The 13,879-nt window shown below is 40.8% G+C and overlaps 1 protein-coding gene across 4 annotated transcripts in view; it reads left to right on the top strand.

Annotated features, from left to right (window-relative positions):
• The first annotated feature begins 1,510 nt into the window (after positions 1 to 1,510).
• PDCD6IP (programmed cell death 6 interacting protein) overlaps positions 1,511 to 13,879 on the top strand; it is a 35,143-nt gene continuing 22,774 nt past the window's right edge. For 3 of the 4 annotated variants that reach the window (XM_064443989.1, XM_064443988.1, XM_064443986.1), the window contains exons 1-4: positions 1,512 to 1,853; positions 8,270 to 8,324; positions 10,083 to 10,152; positions 13,504 to 13,631. In XM_064443989.1, the coding sequence (XP_064300059.1) occupies positions 1,648 to 1,853; positions 8,270 to 8,324; positions 10,083 to 10,152; positions 13,504 to 13,631 (459 nt within the window). In that variant the 5' untranslated portion in view covers positions 1,512 to 1,647. Of the gene's footprint in view, positions 1,854 to 8,269; positions 8,325 to 10,082; positions 10,153 to 13,503; positions 13,632 to 13,879 lie in introns of all 4 variants that reach the window. The other variant, XM_064443987.1, reaches the window with a different exon arrangement.

Genomic DNA, 13,879 nt, shown 5'->3' with positions numbered 1-13,879 from the left:
CCTGTATCTTAAGCCTAATCAGAATCAAAGCTCATGAGGTTTCCCCTGGGACAGGAAAGTGCAGTCAGCGGGAACCTGACTCAGGCTGAGAGACCAAATGCTCACAAGTCTATGTGGGAAATAAAACCTGGGGGGAAAAAAAAAGCAATGAGGAACTCACATGCCCAGATATGAGTAAGGCAGGACAGCTTACTTTCTGTATTCATCATATGATAAAAATCCCCCTTTTTTTTAAATGTAAAATTAAGACAACTACTACATGGTTTTGATTGAGCTATGAGAAATTGAGCTGGGTGTTTACTCTGCGCAGGGAGGCAGGTGTGCACTGAGGCACTGTTAACATATATATTCACTTTTTGTGAATATGGCAAAAGTTTGTAACAGAAGCAGCCGGCAAGGCTCTGAAGGATAACTACTTGGGCCCCACCGAAGGCAACTGGAAGAAGCAGAACAAGGACAACTCTGCTGCCTCCTTCCCTGTGCTTGTGCCTGGGAAGGCCTGGGTGCAGTTGCCACAGCAGCTTTGGGTTGTGTACAGGGGCGGGTAACGCTGCCAGAGCCGCCCCTCCCAGCAGTGACAGGAGCAGTAAAGACAGATTTCCCAGGCTCTGCCCTTTTTCCTCTTGTGCCACCACTTCAGACATTGATCAGATGACAAAGAAGATAGCTCTACTTAGTATAATACACTTTGAGTAGGAAGGGACCTTCAGCTTTACAGCAAAACTTGTGGTCTGCTACAACACGAGAATGAACCCTATTACATAATTTTAAAAGCACTTTAACCACTCCTTTTAATGGTATCATCACCTTGGGGCTTATGTAATAAGACAACAGCAGGCCCTAGCTGTCTGGAATGAGTGGCAGAAGACAGGGGGAAAGGAGAACATGGGTTGAACGCCCCTTTTCGGTCTTCAGACAAGCCAGCCTTGCAGATTGCCTGTTTTGCCTATTTGAGCTATACTGGGCTGAGTCAGCAGAAAGCAAGTGTGATGCGGATGACAGATCTGTAATTACAGCAACACGTCAATCTGCGCCTTTTACTGCCAACAGAGACGTTTCAGTATTTGCTACGGAGAAGCAACGTTTCACTTTATTTAAAACACCCCAATTCTCAGGGTGGGTTGAGTGTGGGACCCTTTGCTCCCTTGTAACACGTTACAAACCTGACGTCTCCCTAACTTTCTAGTAGCCACTGCTTTTACCAGCGTGTCGCAGCTCGCACTACCGGCTACTGAAGCTTCCCTTACCACAGCGGAGCTCCACGGTCGCGCCTTTCGCTAAAGCACGCTTCTCGCACCCAAGCCCTCCGCCCTGACCCGGCCTCCAAACGCCCCCCAGCGCCGTGTCACCCACCCGCCGGGCCTGCGGCGCCCGGGGGCGGTTTTCTGAGGACCGCGGTGCCCACCCCCCTCAGCAGCCTCCCTGAGGCGGCAACGGCCGCGCCCTGCCTGCGTGAGGGAGGCGGGGACAGCGCGTGGGGCGGGGGCACGTGACGGGGCCGCGCCGCGCCGGGAGCGCGCACGACGATCCCGGAAGTGGAGGACTACGGTCGCGGTCTAGTGAGGCGGCGGGTCGGGGCCGCTCGGGAAGGAAAAGGGTTCGCGGGGCTGCGGTGGCGGCTGCCACCCCCTAGCCCGTTCGGCGGCCATGACGAACTTCATCTCGGTGCAGCTGAAGAAGGCGTCGGAGGTGGACTTGGCCAAGCCGCTGTGCAAGTTCATCCAGCAGAGCTACCCGGGCGGCGACGCGCAGGCCGAGCACTGCCGCGCCGCCGAGGAGCTCAGCAAGCTCCGCAAGAGCGCGCTCGGCCGCCCGCTCGACAAGCACGAGAGCGCGCTCGAGACCCTCCTCAGGTATGGCCGGGCCGGGCCCCTCAGCGCACCGCCGCGCCGCGCTAACCCCCGCCGCCATCCTTCCCTTCTCCCCTGTGCCCCGGGCGGCTGAGGCGTTCCGGCGGCAGCCCCGGGCACAGGCCCTGGGCGCGGCGGAGCCGGAACCGGGCAGGCCCAGGTGTGAGCGGGGCAGGGTGGGGCGGAGGGCCCGGCTGGAGGAAGCGGCCGCGCCGGCTCCCGCGGCCTGCAGGTCGCCCGCCCGCCTCCCCGCCCCCGGTCTGCCTCCGGGGCGGGCGCTCGGGGCCCGGCGCTGAGCGCCTTGCAGCATCCCGGGGTTCCCCAGCCTCGCCGCAAGGCGCCGGTGCCTGGGCGTCCCGGGGTGCCGTGTGATGGCAGGGCTGGCGGGCGGCCGAGGCCTAGCTGGGAGGCCTTGGCCCTGTCAGCTTCCCCTCCCGCCAGTCACGGCTGCATCTAGTTAGAAATTGCAGGCTATTTTCCTTCTAAGAGAGTAGGTGTCTTTTGTTTTAGTGTCACATTTTGCTATTACAACTGGCAGCTTTCTCTTCAGTTTTATTGTGTTTTTTTCCTTACTGTCATGTTTTCCTTCTGTTTGCGTTTAGCAGCTTTTTAATGTGTTTGTAAAGTCACACCCTTATTTTCTACTTAACACACCTACTTTATTACCAGAAAGTTTACCGATGCCTCCGGTGTGCTGGAATTATCATAAGTTAGTTGAGCGAAAGATTGGTCTGTGCCTTCTGCCCGGTAAACTACATAAAGTCTGCTCTAGGACTACCTGCTCCATCACCTACAAAAGCACTTGATCTTTATTATCTCTCTAGAACGTTTACAGATTTCAGTACTGACCTACGGGGGCAATCCAGTCATTCTGTTCCTCTATGTTGGAGCTACTGAGCCCATTTATTTGTAGCTCATCTACTCACCAAGTTCACTGTGATTCATTCACTAGGTTAGTACTAAGCAGACACTTCTATTTGCAAAGCTGTGGTCAGAGATTTGCAGTACCAGGATATGAGTTTCTGTGTGGTGGCAGCAAATTTTTTGTTGTATTAAAAAAAAGGGAGAAAGATAGGTATTTTCTAGTATAGGGAGAAATAATACTTGTAGACATGATGCATTTCTGTAATATCATGAACAAGTAGAAATACATTTGATGTTCACTAGAATTTCTTATTAATAAACTTAAATGGAGAGGAATGGAAAGGAAACAAGTGATTTATTAAAAAGCAGACAAGACTTATAGAAAGAGTTACTAGTGTTTTTTGAGCTTATCAACCCTTCACTGGGTGTTTGGGCTATAAAAGCTATGACTGTACTGATTGTGTTTTGCAGTATCTTTGTGGTTTCCCTTTCTATTCTTGTTTATTACTGCGTATGCTTTTGAAGGTTCTACTGTGTATGCCTTTTGAAGGTCAGGGAAGTAAAGGGCATTGATGAACTGGAAGAAGAAATCTGCTAGCCAGATTTAAAGGCGTATGATTATCTTCCCTTGGACACTGGAACTGAGCTTTCTTTTCTGATGGTGCCAGTCAGGTTTGTGATTAGTTTCTATCTGAAATCCCTGTTGGGCCCAGCTGCATCATATGACTTCACCCAATCTAAAAGCTTTCTGGTGCCAAAAGAAGAAAGCCCTCTCTTCAATTCTGGTAGGCTAAAGGTGTTCATGGCTTTCTGACTGGTGAGCAACTTGAATGAGTTCAGTGGAAGGTCAGATGAACATCAGGACTGGCGCAAAAGAGGACAAAAGTAGTATGGCTTGAAAGCCAGGGGGCTGAGCAGGACCTCCCTCTTCCTACTGCCGGTAGGACATTAAATTCATTTGAGTCAGAGTGTGCAACTTCACCTCAGGTTTTCTCCCTGAATAATGGAAGGGAAACCACTTGCAATTGCATAATTATCAGTTTTCCTTTTGAGTCAATTCCATATGCAGTGATCTGTTCTCTCTGCCGCTGATCAGTAGGTTACTCCAGCTGCTGTTGCAGTAGTTGGGAGGTGTTGAATGTGGCTCTGCACTGCTGCCACCTTATGTGTGAACAAGAAGTGATATCCCTGCTACACAGAAACTCCTCTCATAAAACACCTGCATTTTAAATTGTATCGTTTGAGAATACTAGTTCCCTTTACAGTGGAAGTGAGGTAAGATGAAGGTCTGAATTAACTGTACGTTAGAGAAAATAAAACAATTGGATGTTTTCCCCTATCTCTAGCAAGTTTTGAGTGGTTTGTCCCTCTCTGACTATTTATATTCATTACAGTTGCTGGAAAATCAGTTTCTTCTTATTCTGACATATATTCTGTTAGTACAGTTACCGTAAAAAGTCAGACTGTCTGCATACCCAGATGTTTGAAGTATCCAGCTGAGCTTATGACTGAAAGAGCACAAGTGTCTGAGTGCCTTACATTTCCTCTGAAAATTACCTTTACTCTCCATCTTTATGTATTTTCCGCATGTTATTTAAGAGTTGTACTCAGTTTCATGTTTAAGTACCAACTTTAGCAAGATTTGTGTTGAAGTTGGTGTTTAAAACTGGTTTGTTAGTGAAGTAATGTTGGACGAGCTAATTACAATGTCGATACCCTTTGCATCAGTGTACTTTGCGGCTTTTTATAGACCGTAATACCTAGTAGAGCACTGAAACAATTTAACTGTTAAGAAATGAGGGCTTAATCTTCTGCTAATTAAGCTAGGATTTGCCCAGGGTTTTGTGATCTTTAGAAACCTTGTTTTGCTGGGTAGTTACTGCAGATTTTTTTTTCTTTTACAGAAGAAATGAACTCAGTTGCAGCCCTATTTCCTAGGCAAACACTGACCAATAAAGCTTTGAAAGTGTGTGGTGCACTGTTGTTTGACTGATGAACACAAATGCTTCTCTTGAAGTGTTTGAGGTACCCAGTGAAAAGAGGCACAGTGTAACTGGGAAAGACCTCAGTCTGCTTCCAAGCTTTCTTTGTTTTCTGAGAATCTGAGTGCTCTGAAGGTGACGTAGGTGAGCTTGGTACAGATGTTTCCCCTTAAATTCTGTCATAGCAGATTTGATTTAGTGTTTGGGATTTTTCTTCTGAGTATAATTATAGCTTCAAGGGGATCCTTGCTTCCTCTCTTTAATATTAAAGAAAGCCTGGACTACTTTGTTTTCTGGAGGGATGGAGTGGTGGTGTGAGTTTAATTGGTTTAATTTTGCTGACAACTCTTGCAGTTCTTAAAAAAAAAAAAAAAAGGGGGGGGGGGCGGGAAGGGGTGCATGGCTTTATTTTGAATGGTCAAATTCTCGAGGGGCTGAAAGTTGCAGTTCTGGTTTCCAGCTGCAAGTTCAGGACTCCAGTTCTTATCTAGAAGAGCAAAGGCAGATCTTGGTCTCTTTCATGTTCTTTTGAAGAAGATTTTTCTTTATGATTCTTTGAAGGAGGAAAAGGATTTTAGGTTCTTAATGCAATACATGTATTTTAATTAAATTTTAATCTAAACCTTGACTTCCAACTCATTTTTACTAGCATTTAGGAGCGTGTAATGCCTATTTTGGTGAAAGATTGCTGTACTTGGAGGTGTAGATCTGTATTGTGACATCTGACCACCCTTTCATTGCTAGTAGTTGGAACTTGGGCAGTTGATATGTTTGCGTGGTTTTCTGTAGTTCATCACTCTGGCACAGTCAAACACACAATGCTCATCTATGTTGTGTGGTAATTTCTGTTCTTTGTGTCTTGATAGATTACTATAAATTTTGTTCTAAATAACACCTTTTATGTTTTCCCTCATCCTTCAACATGTAACTGACTTGTGCATCAAATGTGGCCATTCTTTCAATATTTATTTTCTGTCCTGTGCTGCTAGTTTTATGCTGTTCTGTGGTTAACATCTTCATTTACCACTTTATTTATAGATGTTTATATATACCATTATGTTTATGTATGTTTAGCTACTGCTAAACAAAACTAAATTATTTCACAGGGGTGTTTTTTTCTCTCTTTCTTTATTTTTGGTCTGCAGAATTTCAGAGAGCTCTTAAATCTTGAGTGGAATTTCAAGTCCTGTAATAAAACAAAATAACATCACATGCTTGAAAATAGTAAAGAAAATAGTAACATAGGTTCTGAACTTGTTTAAAATCAACCAGACAAAAAGTCCTGTGTTGTTGGTACTCATTGATGTTAAATGCAGCAATATGCATGCTTGGGGGAAACACACACCTCCTTGGCTTATTTTCTTTCTTTTTGTGTCTCTGTTGACGTACAAAGCAGAGTCTGTTTGCAAACAGCCAACGTTTAGGTGGGCCAGGTTTCACAAGGCAATTTAACAGGCTTTTACTTCTTTACTACCCTCGTGGCAGATGATGGCAGTGTAATGGTGGAAGGTGGGAAGACAGCTCGGCTTTATTGGTGACTTTTGGTTAACACATTAAATTGTGGCAGGAGGGAGAGGGCATGGAAAGTCTTTGACAGTACCTGAAAACGGCTGTGCTGAGACCAGCCGAAGGCAGTGAAAGAAATCCATTTAAATATATCAGTTGAAGTGATCTTCAGTGTTAGCATTGAACTAATTTTTGTACTGCTTGTGTTAATCTATATCAGTGAAACCGATTAGCTCAGGAAATGGCGGGGGTGGGGTGGGGGGTGGAGTGTGATGGTGTGATTAAATCAGGCCAAGCTTAAACCGATGACAGCATCAGCATGCAAAGCTGCATTTCTTCAACTACAAAAGGGATGTTGCCCTGTACAATTTTTATAGATCAAGCCTTGGATGTAAGGTCACTTAAAAATTGTAACAATTATATTTAACTGTTGCTTCATTTCAAGTGGTATGTGCTTTCAGGGTATGACCATCAAAAGAAAGATGAAGAAAGTAGACAAATGAAAATCTTTACAAAAAATAAATATACATTCTTTTAGAGCCAGTACCTTTCATATGCTGGCTTCATAAATGTTGGAAGACATTAGTTACTGTGGTATCACATAGTTTGAAATTATCAGACTGTTATTGCCAATATTTTAGTCTTTCTGAAAAACAACTTTGATCTGTAAAGTTAAGTTTCTCAGTAGAGGCATTTTTGAAATCTGACTTCATAACAGCTGCGGTTGTATTAGCAACCTCAATGCTGACAATGTGGCAAGCTAGAGTACACATTAATAGATTTGTGTAGACAGTGAGAAAAGTAGTCATTAGCTTTAAAATACACATTAAGGTTTGGGGTGTTTTAGTTTTTTTTCATTAGCTATACCTTTCACATACTTGGTAAATTGATAAGTTAGAATTAGTATTGATTAAACTGCTATCACAGTAAACATCTTCAGGGTTTTTTTTTAACCTTAGGAGCAATTTCTTTCAGCTCAATTTTTAGCAGAGGTCCTGTTGGGATACTGTTGCAGATCACTGTAGCTTCAGAAATGGCTTGGTATATTATGTCTTAAATTGCAGCGTAAGGAAACAGGAACAATGTTAACCCTATTTCACTGATTGTGAAACTCGTTACTACAAGGTGTTTTGTATATTGGCAATATAAGTTGTTAATAAAATAATTGGATCAGTACTATGTTGGGTGTATGCCAATATGGCAAGTGCTACAGGAAGAGTATAGGAAACAGGCTTCACATGTTACACGTTCTCAGCAGTTGGCAGTTTAAAGGTTTTCTGTTCTGCATCCAGCCTGTCGTGTTTAACATTGAAGTGGCACAGGTGTAGGGTACAACTCAGGACAACTTTAGATTGTGTGAGGGACTGTGCTATACTTGCTATATTATCTTTCTGGCATTCTTTCCCCACTGTGAGTAGACAAAATATTGGCACAGAGAAACTTCTGCTTTTAATTCACTGTGACTGCTACAATATACTCTAATGAAAACTGAGCTTACAACTGAAGAATTTTACCAAGGACTAGGCTCACCAGCTGATACTGTGCAAGGCAAATGGCATCTATTTCAAAGACACTGAAGTTTAAACAGAAAAGTTTAGCCAGAAAATGTACGGGAGTGGGATATAATGTTTTGATCAAGGGAGTGCAGTGCAGCTTATTAATGTGTTAAATGCTGTACTTAATTTACTTTTGCAGCATGATTTAATGCCTAATGTACCTGTTGTCTTCCTGTATGTATACAGGGTCTCCTTTGCGTGACATTCTTTTCTAAACCATCTTCCTTCAGAAGGTGAAATGGGTCAGCTTTCTGTGTCATAGTCTTCTACTTCTGACTGAGACAGTGTTTGCACATTATCTGTGGAAACTACCTCCTACTGAACTTGTTCCTCTCCTGAAAAAATCCCTTTAGGCAGAATTCCTGTGTGTCCTGCAAATTCTCAGTAGTTACAAACCAGCCTCACAACTTATGTATGGGATTTTTGTACTCTTTTTCTTATGTGCCAGCATAAGAAACAAAACTCTTAATATGATTTCTCTAATAGCTATTTCTCCTTTTTTTTTTTGTAGATACTATGATCAACTGTGTTCAATTGAACCAAAGTTTCCATTCTCTGAAAATCAGGTAAGACGACTTATAAAACTGAATCATGGCACCGATGATGTATGACTTCTAAGCCTGTACCTAATCCACTAAACAGTACTTCTCTCCAGCAAGGCATTTAATCTCTTTGAACCATATTTTCCTAATCTCTGTTTATTTTCTAGTCAGTGCTCATATATAGTCTCTACTGAAACTTCACCTCTAGTGGCCCTAATTGCCTTTGTTTTACAGATTCAGAAATGTTTTGACTTTGGCTAGTGATCACTGCAGTCTAGGTCAGCAAGAGTTGTGTTGTGCTGATTCCTCATGAATTCCAAATGAAAATCTATTTCATACTATGTTATAAAGGCTTTTAAAAACATAATTTCTGTGGGAAGACCTTTAGTAATGGATGGAATATGATCTTTGGTTTTTGAAGTAGGGCAGATGTTTCATTCACAACAGCTAACATAATAAGCTGCTTTATTCCTACCTCTGCATCTATAAATTACCTAATTTTTATCTAGACATGCTGTTCATTAAGTGGTGGTTTGGTTTTTTTTCTCCATACCCTTCTTTAGAATCCTATCTTTAAGGAGGAATTCAGCTTAACTTCTGCCTATTGAAGTCTTCTTCCAGTGGACCCTAGAATAGATCTTTAGGCTTCTATATTTTGGTGGAAAAAGATGTACATTTTCTTTGCATGTGTATACAAAGAGGACAGAATTTCCATTTCTTTCCTGATCAAGTAATATTTAAGTGTTAATGTTACGATTAAAAGAAAAGGTTTCTTTCAGACTTACAGATTACAAGTAAGGGAAGGATTTTAATGCAGTTCAAACTGATTTGAGTTTTGCATGTAGCTGTATTCATTTGTAGCCAAGAACTGCACTTTGGTTTTTAGTCTGTAAATGTCTTGATATGCAGATTTGCAAACCCTGAGACATGAAGAACTGTAAAACTTTAGGAGCAAGTTCTGCAGATCTGTAAACTGTTTCATCAAAGGGAAGTAGTCATCAATGGAAGCAGCAATGAGCCGCTGGGGACCAGAACTTCCTGAACTAGCATTGCTGCTAGAGGAAAATACATTATCAAACAGTACTTGTGCTCTTTCTTAACTTTATTCTTCACAACCACTTTTAACATGAGGAATTCTGCTATCTTTTTTGGTCAGATACCAGTTGCTTACAACTCATTTGGTCAGCTAAATAAGGAATTAAATTGTGGAACTTCAAAGCAGATTCTGTGAAGTGTTTGTATTGTCTATGAAATAAATGCTGGAATTGTTATTGTAAAACACACTGGTTTTTACCTGCATTCTCTTTCCTGCGAGCATTTCCTGATAATGTTGCTATTGACTTCACTCATAAAAATGAGTGAATTTTGATATTACAAGACAGTTCCAATTATGCTAGTAATTTGGAACAGTGGAAACTGCCTGTTGGGTGGTTTCCTTTTAGCTGTGACTCTACCTGACTGTCAGACTTCTTGGGAGAGGGAATATCTTGGTTTGGAAATAAATTTATCTGTCACTCAGATTATGAGCAGAGCTGAAAGATTATTTTGAGAATTTCTGCTTGAAATATTCTGAGCAAACTAACAGGAAGGAAAAAAAGGTAAATTTTTAAAAATAACTCTTGATGATTTCCTGAAACTTCCAGAATGTTTGTAGTGTTACAGGTGAATTAAATGTTTTATGCAATTACAATATAAAAGGATAAATATGTGAATTTTGGATATTTTGTACAGTTTACATATTTAATTTTAGAGATCAAGATCTCTCTTTCTCCCAACTTTCAGGTCTGTGTAACATTTACATGGAAAGATGCTTTTGACAAAGGATCACTTTTTGGAGGATCTGCCAAATTGGGTATGTGAGCATCCCAAAAGAGCAAGTATTAATGATATTAAATTTTGAGAATATTTCTATATAGCTGAATTGTTAATAGTCTTTCTAGTATTCTCAGCATAGCTTTTGAATGAGTTCAACTATATTGGTAAAAGATTAATATCTTCAGCATTGATAATGAATAAATGTCCACCATGCAAAGAATTTCTACAAATTTGAGGTTTAATATTAGTTTTCCAGATGCACGAATAGATCTGCACTCTGATAATAGTTGTGCTGTCTGTTCCTCAGTCTTTTTGGGGAGCAACCCCAACTGACATTAATAAAAAATGTTCAAGTTAATGTTGAGTTTCAGTAATACATTTTTGGCAATCCAGCTCTTACTGTTCTAAATAAATGAGATCCTCATGAGATGCACTTTTGAGTGAGCGAGTCCCCTCTAGAAGAAGGGGGTGATGCTAGCTGGCTTCAGTAACCTAGTCTGATGTCACATTTTGCTCAAGAGAGTAGAAGGATGTGCCCGTGCCCTGAAATGATTCTCCTATTGCTGCTTTTTAAAAAGATTTTCATATAGATTTTAACACCTGGAAAGAAAAGAAGAATTGTATTTGCTTCGAGCAAACATGAGGAGTTTAAGTCTGTGATTCGTTTTAGTCATACAGGCACAATTCTGCACTGCAAATTGGGGGTCGTGAAATGAATCTGGAACACTTGCCAACAGAGAAACTAAGACTAAATCCTTTTGAGTTAAGTGAGGAGCTGTTCAGTCATGTGTCATTATTCTTTAATGTTTCTATTTATACCGAAGTGTTCATCATTACTAGCATTGCAAGATGACCGTTGCAATTTTGAAGCTCTAGACAAAGCCTGAAAAAAATGTTAAGAGTACTTAGTCTCTTTTACCTTTTTTAAAGTTTTCGTGACCTTCATATAGTTCTGTCAGCAGCTACTGAAAGCCTTTGCAGTGTTGTGTGTTCTGAATACAGGTGCTAAAGTTGTGCTTGTGTGAACTATATGTGTAACAATAAACCGCATTTCTAAGCATAAACAGGTGGTGTACACCTTTCTTTGCTTTATTTTCTAAATGTTTTAAGAAGTCCTTCTGGATAATTGGAGAACTTCCTGAAGATGCTGTGTTTTTTCTCAAAATTTGGTTGGTTCCGTCTTCTTTGGGGCTAGCACTTCCTGATGACTGAACCTGTTTCATAGCGAAGTTCAGAATACTTAATTATGGCTTAAACATAGTCTGTGAATTGCCAGAGGTTTATAGTAATTGTGAGAAAAAGAATCAGTAATCATAACGATGATTAGCCTGAGAATTTGAATAAATGTGATGTTACAGCATCTTAAGAAAGCTTGCTTGTCTGCACGTTAATTATCTGTTAGTCTAAGTAATCTGTGAGGCAGATGACCAGAGACGTATGCAACAGTCCACGTGAAATATCAAAGAAATTCTGAGATGTGAGTAATGCTCAGTTAACAAGCAATGGAATAAATTTGAATTTGAAATTTTAAAGCAGATATTAGTGGAAAGAAATTAACAAAAGGAGTTTTAGTGCAGTGCTGTATCACGGATTATCGAGATGTTCCTCTCCAGATTAACTATAGCATGTGTGTCTCACTTTATTTCAGATCAGAATTAGCAGTGGGGTTTCTCAGTGAATAGCAAAGTTTTCAGTTACTGAGGGAGCAAAATATCTGTTGACTTCTAGGAGGAGGTGATCCTGTCTCCAGATGGCAATTCAATGTAAAACTCCTTTGGCTTTCATGGGGACAAGATGCAGGAGTGCAACTTGAGAGTTCTGGCTCTTGCTGTGGTGACACACTGTCTTCTTCCCATCTTCCCCTGAATCCCAAGTCTGTATCACAGGGGTAGCTGACAGATACTGTGGCTGCTTGAAAAGTGACCCAGTTCACGGCATGCCATGTAATCTGAAATATGTTGGCTTAAGTTAATAGGTAGAGCTATAAACAGATGAGTCTGAGGAAAATCTATATTGCTAAACAGCTGTTCTCACTGTAGTAAATCACACTTGAGATGCAGTCCAGGGTATATAGTAATTCTGCACTTCAGAAACTTTAAAGTATATTTTCTTCCCTTTCTTGTGTTAGTGTCAGTCTTTTGAATGATATGTAAATTGTGCAAGATCTTTTTAGAAAAATTCTCGAAAATAAACTACAGAAGAGAGGTAATCTAGATAAATGACTATTTTCTTGATGAAATACAGTGACTGTGTAACTCTTCACTTGGAAACAAAATGGAAAAAATAGCATGTCAGATATGGCTGCATATCTGAAAACTTTGTGCAGGTCAGGGAGCACTAACATATCTGATATATCTCTGAAGTTTCTAAATAGGTAGCTGTATGAGGAGGCTGGATGTTAATGGAATGAAACAAATGTGCCTCTTTAGGACCTTCATATTTTAAGGATAACTTAAGAGTTGTACCTGGGTTTGTGAAATTGAAAATTCACCAGCTGAGTTTTCTGCATTCTCCAAGAAGAGTGTCTAGACACTTTTTAACAGTAGTAGGAAACTAGTATTGGCAGTATTTAGATTTCCCAGTGCCTGTATATGGCCAGTACCCTTTTGAAAGCAATTAATAGATTCAAAATGGTTTCTGTTCAGATATTGCTGTTTCTAGAAGTGTGGGCTCCATCCTCTGGGACTATGAAGTACTACAGGAGTTGAGTCTGGACATGCCACGCTGCTGTCTTGTGAGCCCAAGTGTTAATTAAGTAAATCCTTAGCTGTTCCAGTACATGTATAACTAGGATATTTGTCAGCATTTTCACATTTTCAGTCTGAAACAATAGCTTTAAGAGGTGAAAAATTTCCTGTATTTCAAATGATAGTAAGACTAAGAATGTAAAAATCTTTGGTCTCAATGGGACAGGGCAGTTAATCTTGCGTTCAGGATACAGTAAGAACATGTAATTGGGCAGTTGTTGCAAAGTGATTAATGCATAGAAATTAATATTTCAGATTATACTTGAGTAATGCATGTGTTTCTGTACCTTCAGGAGCCAAAAAGCTGCACTCCAGTTAGAAAGACTTTCAAATTATTTTGTGTATTGTGTAGATTTTCATACCACTACTTTTTTGCTTTATGCCACTCTGTGTAGCTCCTCACATCAAAACATTTTTGGAAATGCTAAATTAGGTTATGTAATGCCTTCAGAATGAAGATGTCTTTTGACTTTAGAAGTTCAGTGTGTTTTTTTTGTGTGTTTGGTTAGGTCTTTTTTTGGTCTTGTAACTATTAATATTTTTAAGTATAGATACTGGTTGTGTTGGCCTCATCTCTAGGATGCCAGAGGACTCAAGTTTATTTTCTTAATAGTATGGGTAACTGTCCATCTTGTTTGCAGCTCTGGCAAGTCTGGGGTATGAGAAGACCTGTGTTTTGTTCAACTGTGGAGCACTGGCAAGCCAGATTGCAGCAGAACAGAATCTGGATAATGATGAAGGACTGAAAGCTGCAGCTAAGCACTATCAGGTACAGAGGGTCCCTGCTTATGCTTAGGAATTCAGAATTATTAATCTTAGAACATCAAATGAGTATGTCTCAATCTTAAAGCTACATATACGTAAATATATATACACATATTTTCCCTGTCTTAATTGCAAAGGTGGATTGGCTAAGTACAGGTCTTGGCTCATATTCATTTACCAGCTTTGAAAGATTTAATTTCATACAGTTCCCCATAGCCCTTCCCCCAAGTGTGTTGGTAACTAATAACTATC

This window comes from Phalacrocorax carbo, chromosome 2 (assembly GCF_963921805.1).
Source record: "Phalacrocorax carbo chromosome 2, bPhaCar2.1, whole genome shotgun sequence".
NCBI classification, from domain to species: domain Eukaryota; kingdom Metazoa; phylum Chordata; class Aves; order Suliformes; family Phalacrocoracidae; genus Phalacrocorax; species Phalacrocorax carbo.
This window is presented reverse-complemented; position numbering and strand designations above follow the sequence as displayed.